The sequence below is a fragment of the Pipistrellus kuhlii genome, unplaced genomic scaffold, assembly GCF_014108245.1.
Source record: "Pipistrellus kuhlii isolate mPipKuh1 unplaced genomic scaffold, mPipKuh1.p scaffold_m20_p_105, whole genome shotgun sequence".
In the NCBI taxonomy this organism is placed as follows: domain Eukaryota; kingdom Metazoa; phylum Chordata; class Mammalia; order Chiroptera; family Vespertilionidae; genus Pipistrellus; species Pipistrellus kuhlii.
Window position 1 is genome coordinate 414,983 of NW_023425411.1, and position 26,756 is coordinate 441,738.

Here is a 26,756-nt window from a genome sequence, read left to right on the forward strand (position 1 = left end):
GCCGCCGGGGCTTCAGGCCGCAGCGGGCATGTGGGTCACGTGATTGGAAGCACGTTCTCTGATTGGTTGACCCTCCTGGGAGGGCGGGACACGAGAGCCCAGCGGGCCCGGCCTTAAAGGGCCGGCCGCCGAATCGACTCCGCTGGAGCTCCGTCCCCGAGGCCTGGCGGGCGGGGCTGGCGCGGGGGCCGCGTCTCCCGACCCGGTGGACGCCCGGGCGCTGGGCCGAGGCCGGCGGCGGGGCGCCGGAGCCGCGATGGAGGACGGCGGGCCCGCGGCGGGGGCGGCCGGCGGCGAGGGCGGCGGCGACTGGGCTTCCTGGACGGCGAGCTGGCGGCGGGGGCCCTGCGCGGCCCGCCCGGCGCCACCATCGCCTGCCGCCTGGACCCGCGCGTGTTCGCGGACGGCCCGTGCCGGGTGAGGCGGCGGGGGCCGGGGCCGGGGGCCGGCGGGCGGGGAGCGGGGCCCGGGGCCCGGGGCGGCGGCGCTCCCTCCCGGGCGGCCCCGCACCTGCCGGCGGCCGTCCGCCGCGGTCCGCGCCCAGCGGCGCCCTCCGGCGGCGGGGGATGGCCGGGCGGCGCTGGTGGGGGATGGCCCCGGGCGGGGCGGGGCGGGGCGGGGGCCGGTGTGGGCAGCGCGGCGGCGGGAGCGGTGCTGCCGGCGGGGGCGGCAGTTGGGGTGGAGCGGCGGGTGGCGGGCCCCCCCCCCCCCCCCGGCCGGAGGGCACTGACCGCCGGAGGGGGCCTGCCGCCCGGGAGCACCGAGTCCATGGAGCCCGCCCCGATGAGATGGTGAGGGGGCCGGTGTGCGACCAGTGCGGGAGGAATTATTTCAACCTGCAGTTCGCGTCCGAATAAAAGGTGGACAGGGGTGCGGGGTGAAGCCTGTGTTCCAGCGAGATGCCCCCGCGGGGGCAGCTGCGAGACCTAGTGCTCCCCTCCGGCTCCGAGTTGCACACACTGCACACTGTACACACTGCATACTGCGCACGCTGTGCACACTGCACACGATGTGCACACTGCACACACTGCATGCTGCACACGCTGTGCACACTGCACACACTGCATACTGCACACGCTGTGCACACTGCATACTGCACACGCTGTGCACACTGCAAATGCTGCACACAATGCACACGCTGTGCACACTGCAAATGCTGCATACGCTGCATACTGTACACACTGTACATGCAGCACACGCTGCACACACTGCCTACTGTACACACTACACACTGCAAATGCTGTACAGAATGCACACACTGCACACCCTATCCATGTGATCGCACACACTGCTGTACACACTGTACACACTGTTCATTGCACACACATTGTACACGCTGCACACAACACACTGTGCCCACGGCTGTACCTGCTGCACGTGCTGTGCACCACACACACCGAGCACTCTGCACACGCTGCCGCTGGACTGTGCTGGAGGCTGCTGCCTGGGGAGCCACTGGAGCAGGAGTGTGTGCTGGAGCCCGTTTGCTTATAGCTGCCCGGAGGCCTGATGCGGGAAATCTATGCGTTCAGGGAGGGGCCTCAGCCGGCCTGCACCCTCTGGCAGCCGGAGCCCTCGGGGATGTCGCTGTTGGAAACCCTCAGTGCTGCAGCCGCCTGTGCTCTGCAGCTGTGCGCCTGCTCCTGTGAGAGCCACTGACCACCGGGGCAGCTCTGCCTGAGCATCCGCCCCCTGGTGGCCATTGCACGTCACAGTGACTGGTCACTGGTTGTTCGGTGGGTTTGCATATTGGCCTGGGTGCTGAGCGGGAGGGGCGGAGAGCCTGCTTCCAGGCAGACTGGCCCCTCTCTTCACCCTCGCTGGTGGGAGGAGGGAGAGGCGGAGAGCGGTGGCCCTTTTAGGTGGATCCCAGCGTGAGGGCTCCTCGCCATGGCCTGATCATCCAGAGGCCCGCCTGCTGATATCTCTCGGAACCAGGATGTTTGCGTGTGGACTGGGGAACCCACGCTTCCAGGCTGTGGCAGAGGGCGTGAGGGGGGATGTGTCACTCGGACCCTCGTCACAGACGGAAGGAGGAAACGGAGCCAGCGACCAGCTCTCGGCTCCCATCGGAGGCCGCCCTGCTGACGGGTCTGGTCTGTAAGAGCTGCTGCTGCCGGCGGGTCCTCTGAGCTGCGGTCCTTCTACTGAGCGTGCTCATCGCGTGTGCCTGGGAGTCAGCGGGGTGTGTGTGTGTGTGCGTGCGTGCGCAGGCGTGCACCAGGACCAATGGGCGGGGGCTGCTGAGGAGGCGTCTGTGTTGTCGAGTGTTCGCTGAGCTCGCCCACGGTGCCTGGAAACGCCGTTCTCTTCTGTCTGTGCCGAGAGAGCAGCCTGAGAGCGGGCGAGCCGGTGCTGGCACGTGCTGTGGGCTGTGTTCCATGGGCCATGGGCTGTGAACTGTATGCTGTGGGCTATGGATTATGATCCGTGGGCCCGTGGCCTGTGGGCCGTAGTCTGTGAGCCGTGGGCTGTGGACCGTGAGCTGTGGGCGTGGGCCGTTGGTTGTGGGCCATGAGCCGTGGGCTGTGGCCGTGGCCCGTGGTCCCGGCGCCCGAGACGAGGGTTGCCCGCCATCACTGGGCCAGCAGGAGCTTTGCTCCCCGCTGCTGCTCCCCGTGGTCTGGCGTGCGCTCCTGCGGGAACAGGAGTGGTGCCGTGTTCCCTGTATGAAGCACGACCGTGCACTGACCGAGAGCACGTGGCCCGAAGGCCGAGCTGACGTGCTCACTGTGGGCGTGTGCTCTCCGGGGGAACCCCTGACCCCAGGCCGGCCCCGCGGGCTCCGTGCCTCCCTTAAGCAGGAAGGGGTGACGGGCATTGAGGACATCTGGTGCCTCAGACCCTGTGCCTGGGGCCCCAGGACGCACCGGGGCTGTGCCTGGGCCGTGAGACCCTGGACTGGCCAGAGCCTGCGCCATGGAAAGATTACCCGGCGATGGGCCGCTGGGCCACACGGCCAGGCTGCGCCGTCTCCTCCGCCCGCAGAGCAGTGGGGCTCTGGCTGGCCCTCCCCGCCCCCCAGTGGGTTTGGACCCGCAGCCAGAGGCAGGTGGCGGTCAGCCTGAGCCCGCCCTTGGGCGGGGGACACGTGGGGTCCGCCCTGGCCTGTCCCGTTCTCCCCGCCGCCCTGCCCCGTCAGCGCCGGGCTGTCCCGGAAGGATTCCGTGATCGGAGGGAACGGCGATCCGAGGGACAGGCCGGCGCCCGGGGGACGGGTCTCTCCGGGCAGGTGTGCCGGGCTGTCCATTGCGTCCGTCCGGGCAGCGGGTGGCGAGTGACGGGCGCTGGGAGTGACGGGCGGGTCTGGTTCATTGAAACCCGGGTGTTTACACCTTTTCCACTCTCCGTCAGTGTCACAGGCTGGTAGCTTCTCAGACGAAGCCATGCACAAAGTTCCCCTTAAACCAGGAGGGAAAGGTGTTAAACCAGGAGTGTGTGCGGCGGGCTCAGGGGTTGAGCATCGACCTGTGAACCCCGAAGTCAGGGTTCGACTCCTGGTCAGGGCACAGGCCCGGTTGCAGGTTCGATCCCCAGAGGGGGCATGCAGGAGGCAGCCAGTCGACGATTCTTTCTCATCATTGATGCTTCTCTCTCTTTCTCCCTCTCTAAAATCAATTAAAAGCATTTTTAAAAATTATTTAAAAACCAGTACATCTGGTTTAACTTGAGGTGTTCAGAATGTTGTGTGTTTTTAAAAACGGCGCGGCGTGTGCTGTGAAGTGTGATTCGGAGCCTGCCCTGCCCCTGGTTTTAGAGCCTTTAATAAGCCAGTGGCTCCGTGGGTTTACGTCCAGGAGGTCCTTCAGGTCCCCCTCCCACTGCCTCCTGCCCAGCCCCCGTGCTCCCTGCCTCTGCCTCTCAGCACCTTTTCCTCCGCAGCAGCTGTAATGCCATGGCCTGCAGCTCCGGCCCCCAGACCCTGCCCTCGGGCAGGGGGACGGGCCTGTGTGGGACAGAGCCTGTGTCTGCGTTCCAGTCCCGCTCTCCCCCTCCTTCCTTCCCTCCCTTCCGTCTCCTCCTCTCATTCCTTCCCTCCCTCCCCTCATTCACTGAGCGTGTATGGTTGGGGCACCTGCTGTGGGACCCCAGGGAGTCAGTCCCCACCCCCTTTTTAGTTACCTAAGAAGAAAAGATAAAAAGAGTGATAAAATGGCATTAAACACCTGCCTATCAAGGACTGAATCTAAAAACAAAATAAACAGCAGAGCAGGACAGACCTGTGGACACAGCGCATTGTGACGCTGCTGGTGGGGCAGTTAGTGGACAGTGACCGTGCACAGCTCAGCACAGGGAGGAGTCAGCCACCGGATCGCAGGCCGGTACCGGTGTGTGCGTGTGTGTGTGTGTGTGTGTGTGTGTGTGCTGGGGGGGAGGCTCCTGGCAAGAATCCTCTGTCTGCTCTCCCTCCCAGCAACCAGGCAACAAGGATCCTGGCAGCTGCCGTGCGGAGCACCAGCCTGGCTGGCCGCCAGGGGGCGGTGCTCACGTCCTGCAGGGAGCCGGGGGGAGGGGTCAGGCCTCAGAGACCAAGCGCCTTTCCGCAGGGAGAAGCCGGCCTGGGCGCCAGGAGCTGTCACACGGTTTGCGGTTGGAACATGGAAGCAGAGGCGCCCACAGAGCCCGCCCGCCTGCCCGCCCGCCGGGGTGCGGTGTGACCGCAGGGCCCCCGGGAGCCCTGTATTTCCACAAGCGCCCCCCTTTGTGAAGACCTGCCTAGTGTGGGGTGCGTTTGAAAGGTGGGTGATTGGGCGGTAAGAGGCTGGGCCCAGAGCCGCGTCAGCCGACTCACGTCCCAGCCTGCCCTCCCGCCCGAGCGCAGCCGCTGCGCAGCTCCCAGCGCCCCGGTCCCCGGCGCTGTGCCCGGTAGAGAGGACCCCGCAGCCGGCAGTCGCCCTGCCTCTCCTCCGTCACCGACCCGTTAGCGGCCATCAGATGAGGGCTTTGCTGGGCACGCGAGGAGAAGCAGTTTGCCGTAATTTACCAAATTAAATAAGCGGTCTTCATGGTTCATTGTAAAGTCGTGTAATATTTTTATTGGAAGTCTCTGCCTGGTTTTAGTTTAAAATGAATTGACTGGCAGTATGAGGGCAGTTTGGTTTCTTTAAAGTGCATTCATGCTCTGGCACGATTCTTATTGTAAAGAGGTAGGTTTTGGAATGGTCTGTCACCGTCACCGTCAGTTTATAAACTTAATTTATAAACGGAGGTTAGTCAGTTCTGTTTATTTTATCAGAAGCCGGCCTGTGCTCCGCAGATCCAGCATCCCCTCGGGAGCCGCTTCCCGATCGAGGCCTGCTCGGTGGGTTTAGTTAAAGCTCCCACCTGCTGAGCCTGTGATGGGGCAGGGCGTGTAACGTGTCCCCCGCGGTGTCGTGTGCTCTAACAGAAGCCTGTCCCACACCGCCCACGGGCCCGTCTGTGCCTGGCCCGGGCCCGGGGTGGCACCAGCACGCCTCTGCCCGCATCGCTGCTCACCTCCCGGCAGGTGCACTCCAGGCCCGGTCCCACCTCCAAGGCCCAGCCGGCCGGGAAACTGGGTCTGCCTGCTCCGTCCGATGTGGAGCCCTGTCCTCCGATGGCGGGGGGAGGGGTCACACCCCAGAGAGCGCCGCCTGCCCGGTGAGCGAGGGTGACGAGGTGCCGGTGGTTCTGAGGTGGGCGGCACGGGTGGGCACAGGCGGTCTGGATCAGGGTGGACTGAGGGTGGAGGGCAGGGGAGGCCCTGGCCGAGGCAGCGAAGAGCTGAGAGGTCAGCGCCTCCTCCTCCTGCAGCCGCGGGGCTCAGAGCAGAGCCCGGTCCTGGGGAGCCTCCCGCCCGGTGGGAGCTGCCCGGCGCCCCAGTCAGCTGAGCCCGGCCATGCATTCACCCATTGAGCCCAGTTTGGTCCTGATGTGAGAAGGACCAGCCCGGTGCACAGAGACTCGGACGGACCGTTTCCCTCGGGCCTTTGTCCGAAGCAGCCGAGGACCAAGTGCCCCTCCCTCCACGCCCGGGAGCAGTGCGCCCGGGGGCGCGGGCCTGGCGTGACCGGCGCCCGGTTTCCGTGGACCCAGAACTGGGAAGGCCCGGTCTCCGGGGAATCGCGTCCGTGGGACATGCAGTGGCCCTGTTCCGGAGTCACCGAGGGGGGCTGGGGCCGGGGCCAGGGAAGTGTGGGGCCTGGGACGCGCTGCTTCCCCTGGCTGGACGGGGGGAACAGGGTCGTCCTTCCTCGCTGTTCAGTGACCACGGAATTTCCAGTAAACCAGTGCAGCGCTATTTTAAGGTCTAGGAAATGTGACTCAGCTTGTCACTGCTTTTCCGAGGAAGAACGGTTACAGCAATTTTCTGTGGCCGTAGATGCTGCGGCTCTCCTGAGCGCCCGCCGGCCCACCCGCCCCCAGCAGGCCTCTCGGAGGCCCCGGTGTGAAAAGAAACGGTGTTCGCAGGGCCCGTCTGACCTCGAAGGTGCCCGTGTCCTGGGCCTGGGAAGCCTGTCTGCGTCCTGGGGTCTGTGCTCAGGAAGGGAGCCCCGTCCAGACCACCGCCAGGGGGCGCCGTTGCAGGAGCGGGTGGTCCTGGCACAGCAGCGGGTCTGGCTTGTCAGCATCAGTCAGTGGGTTTCAGACATGGAGGAGCGCCTTCCAGCTGGTGTGGGGGGAGGCAGGCATGGCTCCCTGCGCCTGTGTGCTAAAGCCGTGCACGGCCCTGGCCACGTCTGGTGGCTGGGGGTGTGTGTGGGGGAGGCAGGTACGACCCCTCCCACAGCCCTGGCCGCGTCTGGTGGCTGGGGTTTTGGGGGGGGCAGGTACGACCCCTCCCACAGCCCTGGCCGCGTCTGGTGGCTGGGGGTGTGTGGGGGGGAGGCAGGTACGACCCCTCCCACAGCCCTGGCCGCGTCTGGGTGGCTGGGGGTTTGGGGGGGGCAGGTACGACCCCTCCCACGGCCCTGGCCGCGCCTGGTGGCTGGGGGTGTGTGGGGGGACGGGAGCCGTCCTCACAATCCCGCTAAGGCTTTTCTTCCAGAGACTTCTCTCTGCACACGGAAGGCAGGCGTAGGCAGGACTGGGCCCGCAGACCTGTGGGCGGTTAGAAAGTGGTCGCTCAGGCCGGGCACCTTTCAGAGTGTCCTGGGGCTGAGTCGGAGGCCATGTTAGTGTCCTGGGGCTGATGGGGGCGGAAGTCCGGTCTCAGGGCCGGGAGGCGGTGTCAGCGGGATGACTGTTCCTGAAACTCGGCGGGCGCCGAGGGCCGCCTTCTCGCCGCTCACGGCCTGTGCTGGGTGTCCCTCCGCCCCTGTGAGCTCACGTCTCCCTCCGAGGACACACACCTGCGGGTCCGGCCCACCTGACAGGCGTGTTCACCTGTGAAGGCCCTCCTCCATGTACAGCCTCATTCTGTGTGCCAGGGGTAGGGCTTCAGCACACGGCTTTGGGGTGGGGACACACCATTTGGCCATGACAGAGTCATAGCAACCCCTTTGGAATTGCAAACTCTCTTAGACTCAAGTTACTTAGCAATTCTGTTTCTTTTCTATTGTAGAATGTTTCTGTCTTCCCCCTAATGGGAGATAGAGCTCTGGCATCTTATTTTGTTCTCTAAATGATATTTGCAGTCATTGGAGGGGCTTACTCTGTGAGAAGTCTTTGGAAATGGGTGTACAGAGAACACAATGGGCCTTTGCCACTTAGGAGTCCTGGCTGCGTGTCCCCAGCCCCATTTGCTCCTCCTTACCGTCTGCAGAGGCCACCCCAGAGTGGCCAGGTGTCCCTGAGGGACTGTCAGCTCCTCATGGTTACAACAGATTTGTTCCTGGCTCTGTCCCTGACATAGTCAGTGCCTAGCCCGTAGTGTAGATATTTGATGGATTGATGGATAAATGGATTGATGATTGGGTGAATGTATGGCTAGTTGGTTAGATGGATGGATGATGGTTAGATGGACGATTGGATAGATAATGAATAGATGGATACATGGTTAGATGGATTGATGATTGGGTGGATGTATGGCAGGTTGGTTAGATGGATAGTTGGATGGATGGTTAGATGATGAATGGATAGTTAGATGGATTGATGATTGGATGGATGTATGGCTGGTTGGATGGATGGATGGATAAATGGATAGATGGATGGATGGTTGGATGGGTAGTTGGGTAGATGATGAATGAATAGTTAGATGGACGATGGATGGATGGGTGAATTGGTAAAAATAGCAAACCACTTCACACCTACTCCTGCTCAGGGGACTACGCCCTCCTCCTAGCCCTCTGTCATTTTCCTCCACCCTGTGCAGCCCTCAAGGGACCGAGGTTGTAGAAGCCACCGGTAAAGCTAAACCTCATCTGCTCTGTAGATTGGAAGCAAGGCAGTCTGTGCAGCATTATCCCCTGGGCTGGAGGGCACAGCGCCACCTGGCTGTGGGAGGGGCACCACCACGAATCCTGGTTTTGAGCAACCACAGGGCGTCATCTGAAGATTCATGTCCGGACTCAAGCAGATCAGCATCACCTGACGCGCCTCAGGGCAGGAAGTGAGCAGGGCTCTGAGAGATGGACACAGGAATCATGAAGGCCTCGCCTGGAAAGCGCCCCCTCGGCGGGTTCACCACTTCGGCTAACTCCCTCCTTTGGCCCGGCACCTTCGAGGTGCGTGTGCAGGAGGCACCAGCACACACAGAGCGGGCACGGCGCCAGCGTCACTGGCCACAGACACGCCTTCTCCGTCGTGGGGGGCAGACAGGGAGGGCCCGCGCGGCTGGAGGCCATGGGGGAGCAGCTGCTCCTGGTGTGGGGCCACAGCCCGCGGCCGCGGCACGGCTTAGCGAAGCCACCGGCCCACACCCCCCAGGAGCGCGCACGGAGGAAAAACCGGCTCTTCTCTCGTCGGTCTCAGAGGCGGGGGGGAGAGAAACATCATCAGTGATGAGAGAGAATCATCGATCGGCTGCCTCATGCACGCCCCTTCCCGGATCAAGCCCGCAACCTGGCCTGTGCCCTGACCGGGATTGGAACCGTGACCTCCATGTTCATGGGTGAACACTCAGCCACTGAGCCACACCGGCCAGGCAAGCATGTGTTCTTGGTAACAGCTTTATACTCTGTCACTTTACAGTATAAAGTTAGGAGAAATGAGGTTTTCACTCCAATGGCACTCGACAGAAATGAACATTCTTTAGCCAGCATTGAACCACTAAACATTAGTAGGTTTACTGACAGACGTAGCATTCATAGCAGTTTTTTAAATTTTCATGAATAATGTTTTTCAGTTAAAACAATATGACTCATGATGTCAAGCAAACTTTCCGTTTTTATCACAATATAGAGAGATTTCTAAAGCACCATAACGGCCGAAACCGGTTTGGCTCAATGGATAGAGCGTCGGCCTGCGGACTCAAAGGTCCCGGGTTGGATTCTGGTCAAGGGCATGTACCTTGGTTGCAGGCACATCCCCAGTACGGGGTGTGCAAGAGGCAGCTGATCGATGATTCTCTCTCATCGATGTTTCTAACTCTCTATCCCTCTCTCTTCCTCTCTCTAAAAATTCAATAAAATATATATTTTTTAAAAAATAAATAAATAAATAAAGCACCATAACGGTATTTAAGTTACATCTCAGCGAGGCTGTTTAAAAAGTACCATGTTCATATTTCAAGATTTTCAATATTGAAGAGAATTTAAACCCTGAACAGGTACTGATGCAACCTTTTTGGTCATTTTTACCCGTTAGAAAGCTACTTTCCCCGTTTAGACCTGAAAATGCAGCCTTCCTGGTGTTAGAGAGCTTTCACGGGAATCAGAGGAATGACATTTGACTCAGAGCTGATTTGATCATGGACACGTTAATTTCAGAATTCTCGGTCACGCAGCCACGTCTGACCACGGAACCACCCGCGTGTGGCCGCGAGGCGGGCAGAGTGCTGCAGCGGGACCCCTGCTGTCTGACAGGGCTGCTCGGAAAGGGGTCCCTGACTCTGCCCAAAGGCCCGGTCCCCACGCTGGGCGGCAGTGGGTCCGGGCACAGGCGCTATTGCTCAGCCTGAGGCGGGGAGGCTGAGGAAGTGCCGGCGTGGCCCTGTCTCCCGCTCCCACCTGGCGCCCCCACCCGGCAGAGGGAGAGTGGGCTCTGGCGTCCCCTTTTCAGGTGAAGGCACTAACCCCTTCCTGAGGGCCCCACCCGCATGGCCTCACCTGAACCTGGTCCCACCCAGGTCCCTCCCTCCCGGAACCGTCAGTGGGGAGTTGGCTTCAGCGTGGGGTTGGGCGGCGGGGGGAGGGGGACTGAGTTGAGTCCGTTGTGTGTGCAGAGAGCCGTGCGTCCCGGGACACCCTGGCTGGTGCGGGCCTGCCCTCGGCTCCCGGGGAGCGCCCTCGCCCGCCCCGCGGCCTCTCCGGGCGCCCTGGGGCCCAGCCATCCTGACTGCCTGCTCCGTGCCGGGGGCCTGAGCCTCTCTGACCGCAGCACCCACACCCACAGTCTTGTTCACTGCGTGGACCTCTCGGAGGCCCGGAGGCTGGGGAGTGCCCTCCGCAGGGCGGCTCGCTTAGCCCAGAGCCGTTCTCCCAGGGAAGTCAGGCCGCTGACTCATGGTTCCACCTTCTGGAGTTCCCAGGACGGACGGACGGAGCGCGCGATCCTTTCCTGTCCCCCCTGAGTGGGAAATACCCGTCTTTCCCGCCTCCAGTGGAATGTGAGTCTGCCGGGAAAGCCGCTGCTATTCCGGTCCGCTTCCTCCTCCCTCCGCTGCGGCTCCTGTCCGGGAGGGAGGCGAGGGCTGCCGGCCTCGCCGTCGGTCAGATTGGAGACGCTGTGTCTTCGCCCGCCCGGAGCGGCTTTTCCAGCTGCAGGACGGTCTCACGCTCACGCCTGCCGCATCTTCTTCGCACAGGCACCTAGAGTAAACGGCAGCTACACGCCTGTGGACCATGCACTACCCTGTTTCCCCCAAAATAAGACAGTGTCTCATATTAATTTTTTCTCTCAAAGTTGCGCTAGGTCTTATTTTCAGGGGCTGTCTTATCTTTCCAAGCGCTAGGTCTTATTTTCGGAGGATGTCTTATTTTCAGGGAAACAGGGTAGTGCGTGGTCCACTGTCTTATTTTCAGGGAAACACGGTAGTAGTAGCGTCATTATTGGGATTTTTCAAGTCATGTAGCTCAGTTTTACCGGTAAATCATTTCCAGTTAACGCCCATTTACTCTGTACCAAAGACGATGGTGCCCACATGTGTTACAGAACACCTGCTGACAAGAAGCAGAACAAGCGGAAACCGGTGTGGCTCAGTGGTAGAGTATCGGTCTGCGGACTGAAAGATCCCAGGTTCGATTCTGGTCAGGGGCATGTATCATAGTTGGTTGCGGGCACATCCTCGGTAGGGGGTGTGCAAGAGGCAGCTGGTCGGTGTTTCTCTCTCATCAATGTTTCTAGCTCTCTATCTCTCTCCCTTCCTCCCTGTAAAAAATCAACAAAAATATACTTTAAAAAAAAAAAAAAAAGCGGAACAAGGGCACAGGCAGTGTTTCCATGTCGCTTCTTAGCGCCAACACTCAGCACGCGGGCCAGTATTCAGGTTTGAGCTGACCGAGTTTGTTCTGGGAGTTTAAACTGATGAGTTTACTACTGACTTTACCATATTCTTTTGAATTTCTGGCATGGATAGCTGATCTGGAATAGAATCAATGGTGTTTTCATCGTGTCCACTTTAAAATGTATCAGATATTTGTGAGATATTTTAAATTTTAATTTAGGGTGCAAATCTTTGAATTTGGGTCTGATTGGTTCCTTGAATTTAGGTCTCCTTGGTTGGTTGTTTAGTTGTTTGTTTGATTGGTTGGTTGTTTAGTTGGTTGGTTGATAGGTTGGTTATTTAGTTGGTTGATTGCTTGATTGTTTAGTGCTGTAGTCAGCAAACTGGCTCGCAAGCCACATGAGGCTCTTTGGCCCCTTGAGTGCGGCTCTTCCACAAAACACCACGGCCTGGGCGAGTCTGTTTTGGAGAAGTGGCGTCAGAAGAAGTTTAAGTTTAAAAAATGTGGCTCTCCAAAGAAATGTCAATCGTTGTGCTGTTGATGTCTGGCTCTGTTGACCAGTGAGTTTGCCCACCGCTGGGTTGGTGGTTACTGTAACACACCCCAGGTCCCTTCAGGATAAAGATTTGTCTCCCAGCTGCCCTGGGCAGTCACCCCCTTTGGCCCCTTGGGATCACTTCAGCTCAGGAGAGCCACCTTCCTAAGCCCTGCCTCCTCAAGGTAGCCACTTCCCGCCGCGCCCCCCCCCCCCCAGCTGACCTGCGTGAGTGTATCAAGGCCTTTGCATCCTCCCCCGGGAGAACCTGCAGAACCGCACGGCCAGGGCCTCACAGCAGCGCCTCCACCAGGGCTTAGGCGCGTCCGTTCCTCGGAGGTGAGTTGGACCAGGCGAGGAAGACGAGGCTTCTCGTCGGCGTGAACACCGGCCATGGTGCTCACGCCGAATGAATCGGCGGGGCTGTGCCAGCTGCTTGGGCAGAAGGATAGCCAGCCAGGTGCCCCCAGCCAGCAGATACCCACAGCCAGCCAGGTGCCCCAGCCAGCCGGGTGTCCACAGCCACCCAGGCGCCCACAGCCAATCAGGTGCCCTCAGCCAGCCGGGCACACACAGCCAGCCAATGCCGTGAGTGAGGTGCACAGGCTGGCACCAGCCCTCCTGCACGGCCGTCCTGACCCAGGTGAGGTCCCCGTGGGACTGGCTGCCTAGCACAGCGCCAGAGCACAATAAAAACCATAAATGAGAGCAAGGTGGTCGGAGAGGACGGACCGGGGAGCCGTCATGTCAGAGTGGACGTCCTGCCGCATGCCCAGCTGCTGGCTCCACGCCCTCAGCCGCTGCGCCTCCCTCAGCGGGCGGGCGGGCACTAAGGCACAGTGGTGGCTAATGGTCTGTGCCAGGGAGGGACGGCAGTCATGGGGAACGAGGTAATGGGATTTCGAGTGCCCTGGGGAGTTAAACGAGATGAAATCTGGTAGGAACACACTGCCCCATCTCACTCCCCCAGTCCAGTGGTTCTCACTTCACCGCACTTCTTCCTCTTTCTAAATGATTGCAGTTTTCCTTTCCACTGTGAGCTTCACAGAACACATCTTTGCCATTCTGCTAGAATGATAGATGGATGGGTGGGTGGGTGGATGATGGATGGATGGTGGATGGATGGATGGGTGGATGTGTGCATGGATAGACGAATACATGCACAGATGGGTCACAGATGGATGAATGGATGGATGATGAGTGGGTGCATGGATGGATGGATGGATGGATGATGGATGGATGGATGGATGGATGATGGATGGATGGATGGATGGATGATGAGTGGGTGCATGGATGGATGATGGATGGATGGATGGATGATGGATGGATAGATGATGGATGAGTGCATGGATGGATGGATGGGTGCATGGATGGATGGATGAGTGCATGGATGGATGGATGGGTGCATGGATGGATGGATGGGTGCATGGATGGATGGATTATGGACGGATGGATGAAGAGATGAGCACTAGTCATTGTCAGAGAAGGAGAATGGGAAGTCGTGCTGTGTGTGCAGAGGAGGGGACTGTGCTTGAGCTGGGCTCAGGAAGGAGCTGTGGGAATCACACGTTTGGAGCAAAGGGAAATGCCGAGGGAGGCTGGTGAGGAAGGTGCTGTGGTTGCGGAGGGCTGCCTGAAAGGGGAGACCGTGCGGAGCACCTGCCTCCAGCCCCTCGGTCCTGCCTGAGGGGGGGGGAGGGGTGTGAGCTGTAGTACCAAGGGCGCTGGTGCTCGGCGGGCGTGGCTTAGAGCACAAGCGTGGAAGCTGGTCACAAGGCCCCGTGCTCCCCCTGCCTCAGTGTCTCAGTGAGCTGGGCATAAGAAGGCGGTAACACACCAGCCACGGGTTGTTTCTGGCACTGTGTCAGGCACGTTGGCATGTCGGATTGCTCAGTTCCCTCAGGACTGATCGTATATTCACCAGGTGCCAAAGGGTGAGGGCAGGGGTGTCCGCAGCCGGAGGTGGTGCGGTGAGGAGGGAGGAGAGGGCCTGGGGGGGACAGCAGAGCCACAGCAGAGGGAGTGGCTGTGGGACAGGAGCCTTCGGGGACCTCGCTGTGAGCGGGGCAGACACCAGCGGGGCCGGTTAGCCGCCCCCTGAGGCCCGGGACCTTCCCGCGTGTCCGGTCTCCGCTCGGCTCTGGTGCGCACAGGCCCACGCTCGCTCTCCCGTGGTCACTCGCAGGGAGCTCCCCGGGGCCGCGTTCCTGGTGCGACTGTAGCTCCTGGGGTGTCGTGGGCACGCCGAGGTCACCCCGATATGCGTCAGGAATGCAGCCGCCGCCTCGGTCTCCCCGGAAATAGAGCTTCTGGTGAAAAGCCCTCCCTGCGGGGCGGGCCGGGCGGTGCCAGTCACCGGCGCTCCGGTGAGACCGAGGACACGCAGACGCCGAGGCTCCCGGTGGCCGGCGCTCCTCCTCCCGTGTCCCCGGGCCGTTCTCAGCGCCCCCTGCGCGCACCTCCGGGTGCTGGTCAGGGGTCCGTGAGGCCCGCACTGGCCCTGCTCCCCAGCCACCTGCCTCCACGCACGCAGCCTGCGCGGGGTGCCCCGGGCCGGGTCACAGGGGCCACAAACAGGAAGTCAGCTTTCCATTTACCTTCTCAGCGGCCTCCGTGGCAAGTACATCCTTAGGTTGGAGGTGCACACTGTGGGCTCTCCACCACAATCCGGACACGGTCTGCACCCCAGGGTCCATGCCGCCCTGTAGCTCTGCCTTCTCTCCTGGCTCCGGGCACTGAGGGTTCGCATCCTGCCACTGGAGGTTAGTTCGGGCTTGTTTGTTTGTTGTTGTTATTAAAGTTTTAGGTATACGACATTATAATGTGATAACTGTACTCAGTACAAAGTGCTCACCCCCGCGCCCCAACACCTCCCACCCCCCCCCCAGCACTGCTCAGTCTGTGTCCTCCTCCTCCTCCCCTCCCCCTGCGCCCCCACACCTCCCACCCCCACCCCAGCACCACTCAGTCTGCGTGCACCTCCAGGACACACCGCCCCTCCACGCCCCAAGCACTCCCTGCCCAGCACCGGCTGGTCCCTCGGTGCTCCATGCTGTGCCGCCCTCTGTGTGGCCCCTTTTAGCATGCAGGCATTCGGCTCCCTCGGGTGATTCAGCAAAGCGAGTGCCAGGCCCGGGTTCCTCCATCGCTGCACTGGCATGAGGCGGGCGCTGAGCCCAGTGCGCCCGTCACCCGAGGAGGCCGTGTTCTGGGTCACGTCCGGGGCAGATGTCCTGCTGGCTTCCTGGTTCTCTGAGGTCCATCTTTCGTGGAGGGCGGGTCCGGTGTCTGCAGCCGAGCCTGCTCTCGGGGCCAGTGAAGCTGGAGGGGGGACGGCGCCCCGCGGGCAGAGGGGCCTAGCTCGCGAAGGGCGGCGGTCAGCCACCGGGATGCTCGCAGACCTGACCTCTGACCTGAACCTTCCGGCCTGGGTCCAGGCCTGCCACCCTTCCTTCTTACCTGAAAAAAGCAAGAAACTTTCAGTCGCACGATGTCACTCATACGTGGACCCTAATGGACAAAGAAATCCAGAGACATAGACGCGAGAAGTAGACTGGAATCTCAGAGGGAAGGTGGGAGTGGGTGGGAAGAGATCAACCATAAACGTGTGTGCGTGTCTGTGTGCACACCACGGACATGCTCCAGGGCGGTGGCGTGTCTGTGCGCACACCGCGGACAGACAGCAGGGCGGTGAGGCAGGTTAGAGGAAGTCGGGGGGATGTAAATACTTTCAACAACGAAGATTAGTAGTTAATTAATTAAAGGCTCTGTCTCTGCGTCTCAGAACCCGACAATCCCTCATGTTCCCTTTCCCACCTCTGACCCCAGGTCCCTGCACGTCAGAGCTGCCTCTGGGCTCAGAGCAGGTGGAGGACGGTCAGTCTGCCGGTCCTCTCCTCACTCTGCAGCCATCGTGCTCCCGGTGAACCCCACGTGGCCCATAGCTCCTCCCGAGGCCGCTGGGGGTCCCAGGGGGATGGACATTGGCTGGGGGGAGGGGGGGCAGGAGCTGTGCTTCAAAACCAACTCTCCTTTTTCTTTAAAAACAGTTCCCTGACGGAGCCAGATTCCAGTTCTCTCTCACACCCACACTCACACCCCACACTCCCCACACTCAGGAAATGGCTGGCTTCCCAGTTCCCCAAAGCGGGCGCGACGGCTGATGGCTATTTACCGCGGCTTTCTTCCTCTCCGTAACATTTTCCGTCCACGGCCTCCATTCAGCCGGAGCGGGCCTGAGTGTGAATGGATTACTCCCGTGGAAACTATGCTGCCAGGAGGCCACAGGGCAGGGCAGCTGGGAACACGCAGACTTTCCATCCCGCTCCCCTCCCGAGCGGGCTGTGACTCAGGCCTGACGTCACCTCTTTCCAGAACCCTCACTGTCCCTGCACTCAGCCTGCGGCCGGGGCGGCCCTCCGAGCGGACCCGGGAGCCAGCCTCCCGGGGCTGGGCTGGGCGTTATAAGGCGGCTCCCGACAGGCTGTCTCAGCACCTCGTGGCTCTCAGTGCGGCTCCCTCTCCCCGGGAGGAAGCAGGATGCATGTCAGAAACTTTAACTACAGCGTTAGCGCCTTGGTCGCCTGTGTGGCCAGCAGTGACGTCTTCAGCGACAGTGAAGCGAGGGTAAGGCTCTGGTCCTCGGCGGGTTTTAGTTTGCAAACATGACATTAATCGGACGAGCTATTTTTCTTTCCTCCTTCTCTCAGCTGGGACTGCTAACTGGACTGTCTGGGGTGGGGCGTGGGGCTCTCCGTGGCTTTGGGGTTTTGAAACAAACCCCAAATGCTTGGAGCCTAAAAAGCAAAAGTGCTCGCCCGCGGGATGGACAGGGAAGGACTTTCAAAGCTGGTGACGCCAGAGCCGGCCCGCGGGAGGCGCCATGTCCCTCGGCAGACTCCTTAAGGGGGTCTCGGGAGGGGGGGGGGCACGTCGCTGGCGTCCGGAGAACTTGGTTTCAGCTTGGAGATAAAGGCCGTGAAGACGGTTATGTGTCTGCAGCACTTCCCAGTGTCTCTGGCCGGGAGCATGGCCACGGCGAGCGGTGACGCTGAGAAACACGGTCCGAGCCCGGAGCCGGGCTGGCTTCCTGGGAGGAGCTGTGCGGTCTGCAGCATGTGTGTGCGGGAGGCACTGTTACACAGAACACGTGTGCGCTGAGCCGCGCCACCTGCCCGGCCCAGGGCGCTGTGGACGGAGGGTGGGGGGCTGGCAGGGGCAGGGTCTCAGATGGCCACGCTCTCCGCGTCTGGCTGAGCCCTGACTGGGATTCTAAAAATACTCTCCGAGTCACCACTCCTCAGCGATGAATCATGCTCATGCTCAGGCCTGACAGCCAGCCACGGCCGAGGTGAGGGCAGGGCCCGTGGGGAGCCGCCCGCGGAGGAGGAGAGCCGGGCGGTGAGGCTGCGGGGCGGTGAGGCTGCGGGCGGCTGCTCCCTCCACTCCCCTCCTCTCGCTGGTGCCAGGGAAGCACAGGGTCCATGGCCAGGGGAAGCCGGGAGCTCCAGGGCGAAGCGTGTGCATTGTTCCCGTGCCCGCTTCACAGCCACTGGGGCACCGGTGGCGGCACGAGGCCCTGCCCCGCCCTCGCCCTGAGCCCGGCCCCGAATGTCCCAGAAGATGCTTCTCTCTCGCGTGAGGAGTCCCTCTCCGCCCCCCAGAAGCAGGTGCCTAACTCAGGTCTTGGGTGTCCGCGGGCAGCTCTGTCCTGCGTCTCCGTGCGGAGGGCACCGCCCTGGCACCTGCTCAGCCAAATTCTGCACGTCCTTCCCAGCTGCCTGTCCCGCTCCCTCCCCGGCTGGAACCCTGAGGGGCCCCCCTAAGGACACCTCCGGGGACACCCCCAGCGGGAGCGGGTCTCACAGCCTCTCGGGAGGCTGCTGGCTCTTGGCTGAGCCATCGTCTTCCCGGCCGGTCACTGGAGATGCGGGCGGACGGATGGGCGGACGGACGGGCGGGGCTGTGCCGTGCGGGGGCCCAGGACGCGGAGGTCAGAGCGGTGCTGTTCAGGGAGCTCAGAAGCGATGGAGGGAGCAGACGGGAGGTTGTTAACCTCCTCCTTCACGTTAGAATGTGCCAGGCCCACAGAAATGGGTTCTCAGATCCCATCCTGGTCTCCGCCTGAGGAGCGTGCGTGGACACGGCCAGGTCCTGCGCCCGGGTTAGGGACGGGGTCCCCGTCCGCCTCCCCGGGGCGCGGGGTCTCCGTCCTCCTCCCCGGGGCGGGCGCGGGGTCCCCGTGCTCCTCCCCGGGGCGCGGGATCCTCCGGTGCGGGGAGGCCGTGACGCCTGTGTTCATGTCTCCAGGCCAAGTTCGAGGCCCTGTTCCGGGCGTTCGACCAGGACGTGAGCTTCCAGTACTTCCGCAGCTTCCGGCGCGTCCGCATCACCTTCGGCAGCGCCCTGGCCGCGGCCGCCGCCCGCCTGCACCTGCACCGCACGCCCTTCCTGGGCCGCGAGATGAAGCTCTACTTCGCGCAGGTGGGCGCCCGTCAGTGCACCCCACTGTCCGCCCCGCCCCCCCTCAGTGCACCCCACTGTCCTCCCGCCCCCCCTCAGTGCACCCCACTGTCCGCCCCGCCCCCCCTCAGTGCACCCCACTGTCCTCCCCGCCCCCCCTCAGTGCACCCCACTGTCCGCCCCGCCCCCCCTCAGTGCACCCCACTGTCCGCCCCGCCCCCCCTCAGTGCACCCCACTGTCCGCCCCGCCCCCCCTCAGTGCACCCCACTGTCCTCCCGCCCCCCCATCAGTGCACCCCACTGTCCGCCCCGCCCCCCCTCAGTGCACCCCACTGTCCTCCCCGCCCCCACCCCTCAGTGCACCCCACTGTCCGCCCCACCCCCACCCCTCAGTGCACCCCACTGTCCTCCCTGCCCCCCCTCAGTGCACCCCACTGTCCTCCCCGCCCCCACCCCTCAGTGCACCCCACTGTCCGCCCCACCCCCACCCCTCAGTGCACCCCACTGTCCGCCCCGCCCCCCCTCAGTGCACCCCACTGTCCGCCCCGCCCCCCCTCAGTGCACCCCACTGTCCGCCCCGCCCCCCCTCAGTGCACCCCGCTGTCCGCCCCGCCCCCACCCCTCAGTGCACCCCACTGTCCTCCCCACCCCCACCCCTCAGTGCACCCCACTGTCCTCCCCGCCCCCCCCCTCAGTGCACCCCACTGTCCTCCCCGCCCCCACCCCTCAGTGCACCCCACTGTCCGCCCCGCCCCCGCCTCAGTGCACCCCACTGTCCTCCCCGCCCCCACCCCTCAGTGCACCCCACTGTCCTCCCCGCCCCCACCCCTCAGTGCACCCCACTGTCCGCCCCGCCCACCCCTCAGTGCACCCCACTGTCCGCCCCGCCCCCCCTCAGTGCACCCCACTGTCCTCCCCGCCCCCACCCCTCAGTGCACCCCACTGTCCTCCCCACCCCCACCCCTCAGTGCACCCCACTGTCCTCCCCGCCCCCACCCCTCAGTGCACCCCACTGTCCTCCCCGCCCCCACCCCCCAGTGCACCCCACTGTCCGCCCCGCCCCCCCCTCAGTGCACCCCACTGTCCGCCCCGCCCCCCCCTCAGTGCACCCCACTGTCCGCCCCGCCCCCACCCCTCAGTGCACCCCACTGTCCGCCCCGCCCCCACCCCGTGGTCACGGCCGCACCCATCCCCACCCCAGAGCGTCCTGAGAGGGCGGACTCCGCCCCAGACTGCCGGGCCCTGTTCTCACAGCCGGGCTTCCTGGGGCGGTGGCCGCTCCATGGCCTCGGTGGGTGCTGATGGGGGAGGGCGGCCATGGCCCCAGACCCGGGCAGTAGGTGTCAGAGTCTGAGGGGGGCCGCCCGGTTCTGGCGCCGCACCCCTGGCTCGCACCTCGCTGTGGCCGGGTTTGCGTGCCTCCTGCTCACCCTCCCGGGGCCGGGCCTCCATGGGGTGCCCGCCTTCCCGGCCGCTCGCCGGTCACAGTGAGCCCCTCGGGGGCGGGCCCCGCGGCAGCTTCCTGAGCAGAAAAGGCCAGCTCCCGGACTCAGAGCCGTGCTCTGCCCCCTGGTGGTGAGGGCCGCAGGCTCACTGAGGGTGCTGGCTGGGAGCGCTCCTGGCTGCCGGTGGGTTCCTATAAATATCGCTCAGTCCCTCCCCGGCTGGCTCTGGTGGTTCAGGTAGAGGCACGGCAGGCTGTGTGGGGGGAGGGGCAGCCCAAACGGGTAGATTTGCTGCTCAGGCCTCAGACCCCTAGGACTTCTAAGCTCAGCGAGGACCAGAGGGTGTGGGGAGCCTGGTCCCCGGCCCCCGGTCCCAGAGAATGACATCATCGGAGTGTGCTGGCCTCCTGGGCTGGGGCCTGGGAGCGGGCAGGACGGGGGTCCCGGCTCGTTCTGGCCAGGACCCGTTTATACACGAACCACCTGTCCATCCCCCCTCCGGCTCTGTCCGTCCCCCCTCCGGCTCTGTCTCTCCGGCTCTGTCCCTCCGGCTCTGTCCGTCCCCCCTCCGGCTCTGTATCTCCAGCTCTGTCCCTCCGGCTCTGTCCGTCCCCCCTCCGGCTCTGTCCCTCGGCTCTGTCCATTCCCCCCTCCGGCTCTGTCCCTCTGGCTCTGTCCGTCCCCCCTCCGGCTCTGTCCCTCCGGCTCTGTCCGTCCCCCCTCCGGCTCTGTCTCTCCGGCTCTGTCCCTCCGGCTCTGTCCGTCCCCCCTCCGGCTCTGTCCCTCCGGCTCTGTCCGTCCCCCCTCCGGCTCTGTATCTCCAGCTCTGTCCCTCCGGCTCTGTCCATCCCCCCTCCGGCTCTGGGCCTGAGTGCTGTGCCCCGTTCGGAGGCTCCCCGAACCCGAACCAGACTCCCTGTGGGCGCTCTCTGTGCGGCCGCCGGCCTGCCCTCGCACTGCGCTCCGAGCGGCGCGGCGGCTGCATCGCCTGCCCTTCTCTGCAGACGCTGCACATCGGGAGCCCCCACCTGGCCCCCCCGAGCCCCGACAAGCAGTTCCTGATCTCCCCGCCCGCCTCGCCGCCTGTCGGCTGGAAGCAAGTGGAGGACGCCACCCCCGTCATAAATTATGACCTCCTGTACGCCATCTCCAAGCTGGGGCCAGGTGAGCGGGGCCGGGGGGGAGGGCCAGGTGAGCGGGGCCGGGGGATGGAGGGCCAGGTGAGCGGGGGCCCCGGGGGGAGGGCCAGGTGAGCGGGGCCCCGGGGGGGGGGGGGGGGCAGGTGAGCGGGGCCGGGGGATGGAGGGGCAGGTGAGCGGGGTCGGGGGATGGAGGGCCAGGTGAGCGGGGCCGGGGGATGGAGGGCCAGGTGAGCGGGGGGGGGGGAGGGCCAGGTGAGCGGGGCCGGGGGGAGGGCCAGGTGAGCGGGGCCGGGGGATGGAGGGCCAGGTGAGCGGGGCCGGGGGGAGGGGCAGGTGAGCGGGGCCCGGGGGGAGGGGCAGGTGAGCGGGGCCCGGGGGGAGGGGCAGGTGAGCGGGGGCCCCGGGGGGAGGGGCAGGTGAGCGGGGCCCGGGGGGAGGGGCAGGTGAGCGGGGCCCGGGGGAGGGGCAGGAGAGCGGGGCCCGGGTGGAGGGGCAGGTGAGCGGGGCCCCGGGGGGGGGGGGGCAGGTGAGCGGGGCCCGGGGGGAGGGGCAGGTGAGCGGGGCCCGGGGGGAGGGGCAGGTGAGCGGGGCCCGGGGGGAGGGGCAGGTGAGCGGGGCCCCGGGGGGAGGGGCAGGTGAGCGGGGCCGGGGGATGGAGGGGCAGGTGAGCGGGGCCGGGGGAGGGAGGGGCAGGTGAGCGGGGCCCGGGGGGAGGGGCAGGTGAGCGGGGCCCGGGGGGAGGGGCAGGTGAGCGGGGCCCCGGGGGGGGGGGGGCAGGTGAGCGGGGCCGGGGGATGGAGGGCCAGGTGAGCGGGGCCGGGGGATGGAGGGGCAGGTGAGCGGGGCCCGGGGGGAGGGGCAGGTGAGCGGGGCCCGGGGGGAGGGGCAGGTGAGCGGGGCCCCGGGGGGGGGGGGGGGGCAGGTGGGCGGGGCCGGGGGATGGAGGGCCAGGTGAGCGGGGCCGGGGGATGGAGGGCCAGGTGAGCGGGGCCCCGGGGGGGAGGGGGGGGGCAGGTGAGCAGGGGCCCCGGGGATGGAGGGGCAGGTGAGCTGTGAGTGGGGGCCCGGGGGGGGGGGGGGGGAGGTGAGCGGCCGGGGGCGGGGCAGCAGTGAGGAGAGAGTGCGGAGGGCCCAGACGCAGATGCTCGTGGTCGGGAGGCATGGCCTCCCCCTGTCCTCCCCCCCCCCCCCTCGTGCCTGGCGCCAGGAGAACCCCCTGTGTGGCCTCAGCCTCAGTGGAACCGTGGGGGTGGCCTCTGCCTCTGGCTCGCTCCGTAGGGAGGACCACAGGGACAGAGTTGATTGTGGGGACGGAATGCCAGGCCCTCGACCACCACCCGTGACCCCCTCCTCACCACTGACTCCGCCCGTGTGGGCGCCAGACCCCGCCTGCCGCTCCGCGTGGACATGAGCGTGGACGTGGGAGGAAACCAGCCCTCCCCCCGGAAGTGCTCCCCGTGAGGGTCCTCTGTCCTCTGCCTGCCTCTGCTCCCTGCCCAGTGCGGGTGCAGAGCCACTGCCACAGGGAGGAGGGCCGAGGCTCCCCCCCAGCACCCCTCCCGCCGGGCGCTCCCTGTGGGGCAGCCAGAGAGAGGGCTCCGGGCCCACTCCCCCTCACCCCCATGGGGCCTGGGCACCCCCTGCCTGCCACGCTCAGCTCGTGGTTCCGCAGCACAGTAACGTGGGGCCCTGGCCGTGGGCTAGAGGCTGGGAGGAGGCCCGCCTGGTCCCTGCAGCAGAGAAGGTGCTGAGCCACGGCCCCTGGTTTCTCCTTGAGCCGCAATCAGATGTCCCGGTCAGGGTGTCGGTTTCTCGCCATCAGCAGTTCCTTAGGGAAAGGTTACGTTTCTGAAACAGCAGAACATCCTGTGCGGGGGCGCGGGGATCGGTTACCCGCTGCCCGAGGCCCGTGAAGGTCGAGGCGGGCAGCCAGGCGGGGGCGTGTGCTCCCCCAGCTCCTGCCGAGGCTACAGGCTGAGGGCTGAGCCCCCCGGGCAGAGCAGGGACGGGGTCTCCCGGGCAGAGCAGGGGACGGGGTCTCCCGGGCAGAGCAGGGGGACGGGGTCTCCCGGACAGAGCAGGGGACGGGGTCTCCCGGACAGAGCAGGGGACGGGGTCTCCCCGGACAGAGCAGGGGACGGGGTCTCCCCGGGCAGAGCAGGGGCCGGGGTCTCCCAAACAGAGCAGGGACGGGGTCTCCCCGGACAGAGCAGGGACGGGGTCTCCCCGGACAGAGCAGGGGACGGGGTCTCCCGGACAGAGCAGGGGGACGGGGTCTCCCGGACAGAGCAGGGGGACGGGGTCTCCCCGGACAGAGCAGGGGCCGGGGTCTCCCCAGACAGAGCAGGGGACGGGGTCTCCCGGACAGAGCAGGGGACGGGGTCTCCCGGACAGAGCAGGGGACGGGGTCTCCCCGGACAGAGCAGGGGGACGGGGTCTCCCCGGACAGAGCAGGGGACGGGGTCTCCCCGGACAGAGCAGGGGACGGGGTCTCCCCAGGCAGAGCAGGGGCCGGGGTCTCCCCCGGGCAGAGCAGGGGACAGGGTCTCCCCGGACAGAGCAGGGGGACGGGGTCTCCCCCGGGCAGAGCAGGGGACGGGGTCTCCCGGACAGAGCAGGGGACAGGGTCTCCCCGGACAGAGCAGGGGGACGGGGTCTCCCCCGGGCAGAGCAGGGGCCGGGGTCTCCCGGACAGAGCAGGGGGATGGGGTCTCCCGGACAGAGCAGGGGGCCGGGGTCTCCCGGGCAGAGCAGGGGCCGGGGTCTCCCGGACAGAGCAGGGGAGGGGTCTCCCGGACAGAGCAGGGGACAGGGTCTCCCGGGCAGAGCAGGGGGCGGCCCCTGCGGGGAGAGGGACCTGTGAGGGAGACCCCTCTGGCAGCACCTCGCCGCGGAGGCTGAGGGAGACGCCCTGGGAGACAGACTTGGGAAGCCGGTCGGCGTGCTGGGGCTCCTGGGGACTGTGCTCTGCAGCCACGGGAGGCAGACGTGTTGCAAACGTCCTCCCGCCCCTGCACCTCTGGGCACGCCTGGCCGGTGGGCTGGGGGTTGTTAGCATCGTGGCCAAGGTGACCCGTGACCTCTGACCTCCCGGCAGCTCTCCCTTGTGCCCTGGACAATGGCCGTGCCCTGGGCTCAGCGTGCGGCCGAGCAGAGGCCCCTCCCACCTTCCGGAGGGTGAAGGGCCGCTGTGCTCACACAGGCCCAGCGCGGGCGGTGGACGGCTCACGGCTCCTCCTTCGGGAAGGCCACCGAGCGAGGCCGTCCGGGTGTCCCTCCGTCCACTCCGCGTGCACAGAGGCGGCCGCTGGTCCGCGTGCTCGCTCCTGCCCGGTGACCGGTGACCGTGCCCCTCTCCCCCCAGGGGACAAGTACGAGCTGCACGCGGCCACCGACAGCACGCCCAGCGTGGTGGTGCACGTGTGCGAGAGCGAGGAGGACGAGGAGGAGGACGAGACGGAGCGGACGAGGAGGCCCAAACCCAAAATCGTGCAGACCCGGCGGCCGGAGTACAGGCCCCTGCACCTCCGCTGAGCGCTGCCGGCGTCTCCCGGGCATCACTGAGGCGGCCGCTGCGGGCGGGCCGTCCGCTCTCTCAGCGAGGACGGCGTGGTCCGGTCCTCACCGCACGCCCGCGTGGCCGGTCACCCAGCGGGGTCGCTGCACACGGACCTCGTCCTGTTCGCACCTTTCCGGGCGGCCCGCGGGGCAGGCCCTCTCCGGGGGAGTGCCCGTGCCACGAAGCCTGAGACGGAGCTGGGGGCGCACTGCAGTGTGGACGGCGCGGTGCCCACCCTCTCCCTCCCGCCCACTGATGGCCCTGCATGTCCGCTCCGGCCTCACACTGGGCCTGCGCGTCGCTCCGCCTCGCTCTGCGCATGGAAGATCCGAGAGCCGGCGGCTGGGCTGCCACCTCCCGGCTCCCGGCGCCTGAGAGCGCCCATGCGGCTTCCTCCTGGATCCGCGGCCGGCGTCCTGCTGGCGCCCCGTGGCCGTGCTCCCCGCCGGCCCATCTGCGGTCCAGGCGGCCCTCCGGTCAGACAGCAGGCTCCCTGCAGCCTCCGGGGTGCGGCGTCTGGGGTTGGCATCCCTCTGTCTCTTCCACGCGGGGGTTTGCACCGATTCCTGGGAGCGGCGGGTGAGGTCGCTGGGTGTCTGCCCCACGGAACATGTAGTGAGCGTGTAAATAAAGCCGGCAGCACATGTCACACGCTGTGCGCGTGGTGGACGCGGCGGGGCCCACCGGGCGGGGCGGGGAGCGCGGTGTGAGGTGGACAGTGCCCCCCCCTGGGACCCCGTGGAGGCTGTCCTTCGGGGAAGCCGTTCTACTCTGGCCTTAAAGCACCGTGACGCCCGCTGCCCAGGAGCACAGCGCCGGGCCCTGAGCGGCTCTCTCGGGGAGCGGGCCATCTGGTGTTCGGTCAGAAGCTGAGGGATAGTCTCAGAACCCGTTCGCCGCCGGCATCGGGGTTCAGGGGTGCTTGTCCCTGAGAGGCGGCCTGGGAGGGTCGGTCTTACCTGCATCTGCAATGACCGCACACGTGCGCCCGTGGAGAGCCGCCTGCCTGCCCTGTCCTCTCTGACCTCGGTCTGCGGACCCTCTGAGTCCATCCAGCCTCGATGCAGGGAAGCAGGCAGCGCTGACGGGCATCACAGCACATCACTCCATCTCCCTCACCGACCGTGTCCCGTGGTTGTCCTGTGGTAGGTGTGTGGCCGTGGCCGCTGAAATCCCACCCCCGTGGCACCGAGGTTGCGGGTCACCGGGCTGATGGGCGTGAGGCTGGAGTCGTGAGCGGGCCCAGGTCGCCCGGGGGTCTCCGTCCCCGCCAGTGAGCCGCTCAGCAAATGCAAGGCCGACAGCCACGCCCCATGGCCGGCGTGCCCCTCAGCAGATCGTCACAGAAATGCTTCACACGGTGGTTCATACAGGTTCCTGGGAACAGCAGGGGGAGGTCTCTGGGGTTCTGCCTCAAGAAGCATAGAGGTGAGCGTGTGAATAAAGCCGCAGCACATGTCACTCTGCTCTCACAGCTCCGGGGCTCAGAACCACCAGCCCCCTCTGGCTGACCTTCACGCCCTGGTGATGTGTGATGGTGTGTTCCCAGCTCACCAACATCTCTTCCCTCGGTGGCCTGGCCCAGGGTTTCTCTGCCCAGAACGTCGCCCACTGCCCAGCCCAGCCCTGGTGAACGCCATGTCAGTCCTGCTCCCCTCCAACTGCGTAGGCAGCAGCTCCCCCAGACCCCCCCGCAGTGCTCAGCGAATACAGCCGAGGTGGCTCACCGGCCTACTGACATCCCTCTACAAGCCCAGCACGAACCTCTCCCCTTGAGAAGGATCCCAGCTGCTGCTCCTGCACCTCCCCTGTACCCCTATCTCCCCATTGTGATGTGTCTGGTCTTCTTATTATAATTTTTAAATTGTTTGTCTTCCTTGTAAGAATATAAGTCTAGTGGAGGCAGGATTCCTGGTAGCTCACAGTAGACATTCAACAGTTATTGGATAGATGGCTAGTGGGTGGGTGAGTAAGTAGATAGATGATAGATGAGTGAGTGGATGGGTGGGTGAGTGAATGAATGGAAAAATCCCATCAAACTGCACACCTTAAAGGGTAGCGTTTTGTTACAGGTAAGTATGCTTTAATAAAGTTGACTTAGTGATT

General features: G+C 64.8%; 1 protein-coding gene across 1 annotated transcript; it reads left to right on the forward strand.

Moving 5' to 3' along the window:
- The first annotated feature begins 142 nt into the window (after window positions 1–142).
- Window positions 143–26,756, forward strand: RCAN1 (regulator of calcineurin 1). The gene is given in 6 exon segments (XM_045578823.1): window positions 143–311; window positions 314–417; window positions 18,352–18,525; window positions 20,954–21,113; window positions 24,456–26,607; window positions 26,648–26,756. Coding segments are annotated over 5 exon segments (663 nt in total). The 5' UTR covers window positions 143–256; the 3' UTR covers window positions 24,626–26,607; window positions 26,648–26,756.